The sequence below is a fragment of the Mesitornis unicolor genome, unplaced genomic scaffold, assembly GCF_000695765.1.
Source record: "Mesitornis unicolor isolate BGI_N332 unplaced genomic scaffold, ASM69576v1 scaffold6278, whole genome shotgun sequence".
NCBI lineage: Eukaryota > Metazoa > Chordata > Aves > Mesitornithiformes > Mesitornithidae > Mesitornis > Mesitornis unicolor.
Window position 1 is genome coordinate 15,030 of NW_010203773.1, and position 10,147 is coordinate 25,176.

General features: G+C 37.7%; 1 protein-coding gene across 1 annotated transcript in view; it reads left to right on the forward strand.

Annotated features, from left to right (window-relative positions):
* The first annotated feature begins 240 nt into the window (after positions 1–240).
* LOC104545650 (beta-1,3-galactosyltransferase 2-like) overlaps positions 241–10,147 on the forward strand; it is a 10,487-nt gene continuing 580 nt past the window's right edge. The window contains exons 1-2 of the mRNA XM_010190836.1: positions 241–472; positions 9,841–10,147. The exon at positions 9,841–10,147 is cut by the window's right edge and continues 580 nt beyond it. Of these exons, the coding sequence (XP_010189138.1) occupies positions 241–472; positions 9,841–10,147 (539 nt within the window). The remainder of the gene's footprint in view (positions 473–9,840) is intronic.

Consider the following 10,147-nt stretch of genomic DNA (forward strand, 5'->3'; position numbering starts at 1 on the left):
GGCAAACTCAAGTGGAAGGAGAGAGTTCATAGATCATGGAAGGAGGGAACTGCCTCTTGGGAGGAATACATGACTGTTGTCAGAGGATGCAGGGAGGCAACTAGGAAAGCTAAGGCCTTCTTGAGATTAAACCTTGCAAGGTAGGTTAAGGACAACAGAAAGGGCTTCTTCAAATACATTTCAGACAGAACTAATGCTAGAGGCAATGTAGGCCCACTGCTGAATAAGGTGGGTGCCCTGATGACAGAGGATACTAAGAAGGCAGAGTTATTGAATGCCTTCTTTGCCTCTGTCTACACTGCTGGAGACTGTCCACAGGAGCTTCAGACCACTGAGGCCCCAGAGGAAGTCAGGGTAAAGGAGGAGTTTGACTTGGTTGATGAAGACTGGGCTAGGGATCAGTTAAGCAATCTGGACATACGTAAATCCATGGGCCCTAATGGGAGTCACACATGGGTACTGAGGGAGCTTGGTGGGAGTCATTGCTAGACCACTCTCCATCTTCTTTGCTAAGTCGTGGGCAACAGGAGAGGTGCCCAAGGACTGGAGGAAAGCAAATGTACCTCCAGTCTTCAAAAAGGGCAAGAAGGAGGACCTGGGTAACTACAGACTGGTCAGTCTCACCTCCATCCTTGGAAAGGTGATGGAACACCTTATCCTCGGTGCTGTCTCCAGACATATCAAGGATAAGTGGGTCATTAGGAGCAGTTAGCACAGTTTCACCAAGGGGAAGTCATGTGTGACCAACCTGGTAGCCTTTTATGAGGACATAACCAGGTGGATAGATGATGGTAGGGCAGTGGATGTGGTCTATCTTGATTTCAGTAAAGCATTTGACACCGTCTCCCATAGCATCCTCACAGCTAAACTGAAGAAGTGTGGTCAAGATGATCGGATAGTGAGATGGATTGTGAACTGGTTGAAGGAAAGAAGTCAGAAAGTTGTGATCAATGGGACATAGTCCAGTTGGAGGCCTGTATCTAGTGGGGTCCCCCGGGGGTCGGTACTGGGACCATTACTATTCAGTATATTCATCAGCATCCTGGATGAGGGAACAGAGTGCACTGTCAACAAGTTTGCTGACACAAAATTGGAAGGAGCAGCTGACACTCCAGAAGTCTGTGCTGCCATTCAGTGAGACCTACACAGGATGGAGTGGGGAAAAATTTAATGAAACGCAACAAAGGCAAGTGTAGGGTCTTGCATCTGGGGAAGAACAACCCCATGTACCAGTATAGGTTGGGGACTGACCTGTTGGGGAGTAGCACAGCAGAAAGGGACCTGGAGGTGTTGGTGGACAGCAGGATGATCAGCAATGTGCCCTCTTGGCCAGGAAGGCCAATGGCATCCTGGGGTGTATTAAAAGGGGTGCTTGTAGGTTGAGAGAGGTTCTCCTTCCCCTCTAACTCTGCCCTGGTGAGTCCGCATCTGCAATATTGTGTTCAGTTCTGGGCCCTCAGTTCAAGAAGGACAGGGAACTGCTTGAACGAGTCCAGCGCAGAGCCACAAAGATGATGGAGGGAGTGGAGCATCTACCTTATGAGGAGCAGCTGAGGGAGCGGGGTTTCTTCAGCTTGGAGAAGAGGAGACTGAGGGGTGACCTCATTAATGTTTATAAATTTGTAAAGGGCGAGTGTCAGGAGGAGGGAGCCAGGCTCTTCTCTATGATGTCCAATGATAGGACAAGTGGCAATGGGTACAAGCTGGAGCATAGGAGGTTCCGTGTGAACACGAGGAAAGACTTTTACACTGTGAAGGTGACAGAGCACTGGAACAGGCTGCCCAGAGAGGCTGTGGAGTCTCCTTCTCTGGAGATGTTCAAGACCCACCTGGACCCGTTCCTGTGTGACCTAGTCTAGGAAGCCTCTTTCTTTGGTCTACCTAGATGAATAAATATATTCTGTTTGCATCTGCAAAAGAACCTAAAACTACAGAGGCTGTCTTCCTTCAGAACTACTGCTCTGCAGCGTCCAGTGCTGGTAAGGAGCAGTGTAATTTTTCTTTCCACGAGAATGGCAATATCTAAAAAAAAATCTGACCTCTCAAAAATTCCCACGTGACCCCTGTAGGTATGAATAAATTTTCTCCTATCTGCACATTCTTAATGATTGCTGAGGATATAATATAGTTTAATTTAACAAAACACTGAACATAATAAGGAATAGTAGTAATACATCATATGTAAATTAACCTTATAGTTTTGAAGTGTAATTGCTAGATGTGACACAGGAAAAAAATAAAGTTTAGTAGCTGCGGAAAGTTTCATTCTTATCCACAGAGGGTTTACTGGCTGACCTTTGATGTCATTACTTTTTCCCCTTCCCCACGGTGATAATGTTTAGCTGAACTGACACTGTTTGGTATGCTGATGTTACACTTTCATCTATCTCTTATCTTTCCATTATGAAAGTTCTTTCTGACAAGAGAATTTAAAAGTCAATAATTTCTTTTTATGTTTGTGAGTTTGTGTTTCTGTTTGCACTGTTCTATTTTAGGCATAAATGCAATATCAAAACAAATAAAATATTTTAAATATTTGAGAGAATTTCTGTTTTTCTTAATCTCATAATCAGGGAAAAGAGCTAAGTAAATAGCTTATTTCATTAGCATGGTGTTTATGCTTACGTGAGCAAAAGTACTATAAGATGCTTACAGTGTGTGCTTATGTGGATACCCCTCTGTAGAAAGAAGGGCAAGTACAATAAAACGTACTTTATTACATTGTGTTTTAGGTTTACATTTCTGTATTTAAAATTATAGTTTCTATCCAGACCCAATAAAATTTTCCCTCAGAATGAAGCACCGTATCTCAAAGCACACAGTGTAGTGGAGGTAGCTGTGAAATACTGGTCTGGCAGGCATTTTCAGAAGCCAGAGCCTCTTCTCCCTGTATATTCCTGTCTTATCTAAGAGCAGAAACATCTATTATTAGGTTAGCACTGCTTAGATGTATACCAGTAAGATTTTTTTAGTTTTACAGTGAATGCTAATATTTTGATAAAACCATTTATCACAGTACTGGGAAAATAATATTTTATGATAGATATGAAATAGAAATATTAAAATCAAGCAATGATTTTGTCTCTAAGTCAAAAATTCTGAGTTCATGCTGATCTTAACTGCCTTCAACTGAAATATTGGTGTTGGCCAACTTCTAAATGAATGACATATTTGCTGTCTTTATATACATGCATCCCCTGTACAAGCACACCTTTGCTCGTATTTCACGTAAGCATGCATACTGTTTCCTCCTTCAGGTTTGTTAATGGATTACCATCCATTATCTTTGTATGAACTCTGTGAGCTTCAGAACAGAACAGATTTGTTTGATCTGTCCTTGTCTTCCTGGAGCTTTGTTCCAGGTATTTTAAGCTGTAACAGCAAATTGTACAGTGATGTCATGGTTTAGGGCTGGGTTGGCCATTAATTGGTTACTGGTACTCAATTAGTTTTAGCTTTACTTTAGCTTTCCACAAGTGTGTGGCGTAACACCTAGTATAATAATTTTGCTCTATTTCTGCAGCAAATAGCTATTCCGTGTTGTGTACGTCTTTATGACCCTAAACTGAAAGAATAGTGTAGTATGGAGGAGTGCAGGTGATATCTGATATATAATGTTATATAATGTTATATTATATATAGATGACAGATGAGGAAAACCTGAGGAAAAGTGCTACCAGTAGTTAATTACTTATTACTATAGGAACGCACCACTGGAAGCTGCGTAAAACTGGACTTAGCCATGATGAAGATAACGAAGAGGAAATATCCAATGTAAACACAATGTGCAGAAAAAAATCAGGTTTCATGTGAAACTGAGAGCCAATGAAGAAAGAGGAATGTGTTGTGTTAGCAAATATATGGAAATTAGCACTAGTTGCTTCTCGGGTAGGCAAGACACTTCCATCAACAACAGGATGTTCGTTCTGGTAGAGAACGTGGGGTACTGACAATCTGCCATAAACCCCTCTCCTCCTACACCTCCTTCTACAGAAAAATCTATCACCACTGACTCATAGGACCCCACCAGAGAGGCATTAAAAAAGGTAAGAATGACAGCAGCAAAAATGGGGAGATACTGGGAACTGTGTGTAGAACTATTTCCCTCTGCTTTTGATAATAATTAAATTAAACTAGGAACTGTTTTTTCATTGGAGAATTTTGTTAGACTACGTATGCAGTGTGTTTCCTTTTTGTTCCATGACAAATTTTGACATGTCAGAATTGCACTTACCTTGCATAAAAGCAAGGAATTGTGCTGTTTATATGTGATTAAATATTTATTTAGCATCCATGTTTCTGTGTGTATTTTAGGAAAAATTGATATAGTAGCTAACTGGAGACAAGCAAATCCTAGGAGAGCTGTTGCTGTTAAATTCTCATTTAAGACCTGAACCTAAAATTCTCCAGTTTTTCACATATTCTTGGTTTAAAAAAAACCCAAAGTTTTACAAATGTTTTGCAAAACTAGTAAATATTGTTTCTGTGCAGAAGCAGCATTTTTATGAGATTAACTCAGCCTAGGCATAATTTAAATCAGAAAAGTACTTATAATAAGGTTTTACAGAACACTAGAAAATAAATACTGTTACATTGATTCCATATGCTCATTAAATACTTCAAAATGTTATTAACATACTTCTTCATTGTTTTCTTAAAGGAGCATATTTCCCTTCACAGTTTATTAAGCCATTTGCTGTTCAAATTGCTGTAATCATTGTAAGAGAAAGCACTTTTAAAGATACACATACCAAATCATTTACACAAAATAAAACCTTATTTCAAATTTTGTAATAACTGAGAAATTTTTCTTTTACTCCTCACTTCCTTCTCTCCAGCATCGATTCAGCTGAAGCCTCGGCAGTACGCATTTGGGTGAGTTTATATGTGTAAGCGATAGAAGAATTGTTTGGGTTCTCTGGAGGGTCAAATGGTGACACATCCCCTAAAAGGGAGTAGAACTGGCTTTCTGTAGCTTTCTGGTCCTTGTGTGCCTTTAAGAAAGCTTTTTTTTTCACCTATAACCCAAAAAGAACTTAGTAGAGCTTGATTCAAAGACAGAAACTACAGTATTCCTGCTTCTGTTTATAACCACTCAGAGCAAGTGTCACTGAGAAGCCCAAATTAATTCTCTAAATATTGTGGTATGAAGGTTTGAAATGAAGTACAGCTTTCAAAAAGAGGGATGAAATGCCTATGGATTAATCTTGCTAACTCCATGGTCGTCCCTGGGACTTCTTACAGATCAAGTCAGAGGTGGGGATTGGACTTTTTGCAATCTCGTCTTCACAAAAGACTGCTTTTTCTGCTGAGCCACAGGGATTGCGAGGATATGGCAAAGCACTGAGCCCAACAGCTCTCCAGAAGAAGCCGCCTTTATTTTAGGTGCGTGCATCTCCTGCTCTTATCTTGCCTCCCAGCTTGAGCTTTTATGCATATGCCCTGGTTTTGGTCTTGGCTGGGATAAAGTTTATTTTCTTTCTAGTAGCTGGTGTAATGCTGTGTTTCGGATTTAATATGAGAACACTGTTGATAACACACTGATGTTCTAATTAGTGCTTATAATAACTCAAGGGCTCTTCAGCTTCCCGTGATTGCCAGTGAGGAGCACAAGAAGCTGGGAGGGACATAGCCAGGACAGCTGATCTGAACTGGCCAAAGGGATATTCCATACCATATAAGATTAAAAACTCAGAGGAGATGGCCAGGAGGCTGTGATTGCTGCTTAAGATTGGGAAGGCATTGGTCAACAGGTGGTGAGAAATTGCACTTTGCATCACTCATTCTGTATATTATTATTATTGTTATTACATCTTTCTGTAGTGGTCTATTTAAACTATCTTTGTTTCAACTCATGAATTTTCTCAGTTTGTTCTTCCGATTCTCCTCCCTATCCCACTGTGGGGTGGAGAGCGAGTGACTGTGTTGTGATTAACTGCCTGCAGGTTAAACCACAACAGTATATTCAGTCATTGCAACTAAAAGTCAGCTTAAATATTTGAAACAAAATAGTCAAGATACTGTGATCTATTTACCAATTGGCAATTTAAAATTAAATTAGCTATTCCACGCTTTCTGGCAGCCTTTAGTTTGCATCTTCAAACACATGTATCATTTTCTCAAAATATTACTTTGAAATTTGCCATTGTTGTGACCGCCTTGAAAGGACTGGACTTTATTACTCATTACTTCAAGAAGCTGGGAAAGTATCAAAACATTGCTAGAATGTGAGAAGTTTGTTTGTCTTTCTTTGAAAATGTTCCAAAAATCTGGGATGAGAGAGGGTAAAATTAGAACCTGGTGAGGTAGTCTTCCACTCCTGAACTGTCAAGTCTTTCTTCTTTAAAAAAATAAGAAATAGATAACATAAACAGGAGTGGCAACAAAAAAGACCATATTCCCCTCCTTTCTTTTTTTCTAATTCCTTTTCTGCTTTTCTCTATTCCTTTCTATTCCTCTTCTTCTTTTTTATTATTTTAATAATGCTTAATTCTGGCTGCTTTCAGCATATCTGATGCAATGTTAAATTCTGAATGTAGTTAAATGTATGTGAATAATCAGTGTGTCACTGAGGCAACTTAATGTAAATAGCAGCTATTATTCCAACTTAACTACATGGGTTTGGTGGTTTTTTTTTTATAATCCTCATGAATTCTAATTGTTTTGGTTTAATATTGTGGAGAATTATTGCGGGTGAGAACTTATTTTCAAAGTATGCTTTTTCAGGAAGAAAAGGAGGATTGTATTTTGAGAGCTCCTTGGCATTTTAAAAAGTTGTACACAAGACAAACTATAATTCATTTTTTTAAAAATTCTCTGCTAATCTTTAAATAACTCTATCAAACTTGAAACAATATATATTCTAAGTGCCTGTTAGAAAAGTCTTCTTAGAAGTTTCTGTTCTTTCCACAGTGGAACCAAGATTTCCTCTTATTGCACTGTTAAAGCCAATGGAAGTCAAAAAAGACTTTGACAAAATGTTTTTCGCTTAATTGCCTTTTGCGCTCATATTTTCATGTGCTGAATTTTTCTCACATTTCAAATAGCAGCAAAGCAATTAGTAGATACAGAAATGCCTCTCGCCTTCTGAAGTAGTATTGCCTATGTTCTTTCTTACATTGCTTTATATTTTCTTTGGGTTTTGGATTCTGGACATTTAAAATATTAATATGTCAAAATACAAGATTTCTGAACTAAAAACATGAGAAGGAAGACTGATAGAGCTAAGCCATTTTTCACTGTGTTCTGAATATTTTATGGGTGTATGATATATGTGAGCTGCATTAGTTGAACAACTGACCAGTTTATAATAGAATAGATTTATGCCCTTTTTCTCTCAAAACTACAGCAGTCAGATATTTCCTGAGCTCACACTGCGATAGATCTTTCTGAACTGGAGGAGGAGCACGGAGAAACCTTAACATCCAACGCCCTTCTGCTGCTGAGGGGTAGGTAAAGGAGTTAAGTTGAGCCCAGGAAAAGATGGGGAGAAGGTATTGTTTTAATTTTTGTCTTTGCTTCTCACTATCAAAATGTATTTTAATTAATAATAAATTAAAGTAATTTTCCCAAAGTCTTTTTTGCACTTGATGTATCTGGTAACTGATCTTCCTGTCCTTGTCTTGACCTACAAGCTTTTTCATCCTATTTTCTCCCTTGTCTGGTTGAGGAAGTGGGTGAGCATCTGGGTGGGTGTTTGGATGCCGGTCAAAGGTAATCCACCACATATTTGCATTCAGATTAGTCATCATCTATTTTATTCATAATAAATTATACTTGAGCATAAGTTCATTTATTAGTTTACAATTCTGTTGCATATTCTGAAATGGTTAATTTCAGTCTCATTTTATAGACTGTCTCTTCATTGCAAGTGACAGAGTGTTTTTTCTCTTTCAAATAAATGGTGCAAGTCCTGGTGCATTTTCCTCTGTGTTAACTCATAATTCCTCTGAAAAAGACTTAGGACAGAACCTCAGGGGCCTGTAAGCTTGTCCTCAGATTCTCCATGGGCACAGAGATAAGAGCCCTAACTATTTCAGTCCTTCTAAGTCTGTAATTTCTTTGTGAGGCAGCAAGAAACCACTGAAGAATCTGTTCCAAAATACTATGGTTGTATGACTGGGATGAATCTGCACTTTCAAAGGTGATGATAAGAAGTGTTGAATTTTACTGTTTGATTGTGAGCTACATGTTGCATCTGTGAAGTAGTGTTATGGCACAAGTAGTAGTTTTTGCAGTTCACTTTGAAATAAATGTAAAGAATCTTTCAGAGACCAGTTTGTGACAAGCAGTTTTAATACATGTAACTTGCACTTTTTTCCAGATAGCGTTCTTGGGTGTTACCAGTTTATGCTGTGTTAGATACGTGTGTTTATCTCCCTCTCCTTGCAAAGTGTGGATCTCCAATGCTTAGATAAATTTCTGTATCATTCAGTTGAAGAAAGCCAGAATTTGAAACTAGCTGTTACATAAATCACAAAAAAATGTCCAAAGCTACAGTATTTTCATTGTTCCAGTATTTATATTTTACCTATCCTTGCAATCTGGAATGATGGGATTCAACTCATTCAGCCATTTAATATGTATGGATCTAGCCTAAGCCAGTTGTCTTAAGTACTCTTTACGGAGGTAGATGCTGGCAGAGGACACTTCATCTCATCTAAGACACTTGTCTTTTGATGGCTAAGCTTGTCTCTGGCAATGCTATCTCTCTGCCTGCATTAACATTTTACATAGCTTAGACAAGCACTTTCAACCATGTATCTAACTTTTAAACAGCCAAAGGTGCCTGCCATGTGATTCAGTCTCCACAGCTGTAAATCCAAAATCAGTCATCATCTTTCATTAGCTTTGGATCATTCAATTGCACAATAACATTTTATGGAGCTTACATGAAGTTAAGCTATCTTTCTTCTATTTTTATAACTTAGAAGAGAGTGTTGCAGCAATTGGAATAGCAATTACAGTCTTTACTTTAAATGTGTATATTTTTAGCGTGTTTTAATAGATGTATGCATTTGAAATAGAATATATATTCTACATTTTGTCATACCTCTGATGTGTTCAGTACCCCGCTATTAGTATTGAAGAAAACCATATTGAAAGATTGACAGGTATTGTGTGTATATATGTATAAAGATTGATCGTGATATTGGATTAAATTAACATTTATTGTTTACACATATTCCAATATTAAATATATATCTGAATAAGTTACTTTCTATCTGAGAAAATTATTATTTTTAATATTTTATTAACTTTTATTTATTTTTTACTGCATTTATCATATTGTCTTTCTCTTAGGAAGAAAAACCGGAAGATGAAATAATGATTTTTTTTTCTTTCATGAAATTTTACAGTCTATTCTAGGATGAAATAATGAGATACTTTTCATTTAATAAAAAAACCAAAAACACAACAAAAAAAGGAATCCTGAGGAATCAGAAGCCTGCAGTTGCTTTTATCTTCCTGTGACACTGAGGAAAACAATTGCAAATTAACTGCTCTTCTGAAAAAATATTTTCCCAATTCAAAAACATCTTTTTGTGCATCCTTTCAAAGCTGCAAACATGAACTACTGTAGAGGATTCTTCTCATCTCCTTGGGATTGCAACAAAAGAAATGTTTTCCTGATTGCCTCCATCGCTTTTACAGCAATATATTTGATTTTCTGTTTTTTGAATTCTGATCACATTGCTGTTCTGACTGAAAGTAAAGTTCAAAACCGTGCTGACATAGAACAAAAAGACATTACCAAAAGGTATGACAATCTTCAAATGGGAAGTGGAAATATTTTACATAAAAACATTATTTCGATTTTTAAAAAATTATTATGGAAAGAAAATAGAGAACTACCATCTGAAAATGAGACCTTTCAGAATAAAACCAGATCCACTTCAACATGGCCTTTTAAATTCATCATTAATGAAGAAGAGAAGTGTATAGATAAAATACCTTTCTTGATATTGCTAATAACAACTACAGCTGCTGAAATTCAGCGCAGAAGTTCCATCAGAAATACTTGGGGAAATGAGTCTGTGGTTCCGGGAGTTGTTGTTGTTCGGTTGTTTATGCTGGGTGTTGAGAGCAAGGGTCCAAATGGGGTCCTACTGAGAGAAAGTGAGCAGTATCATGATATTATTCAGCA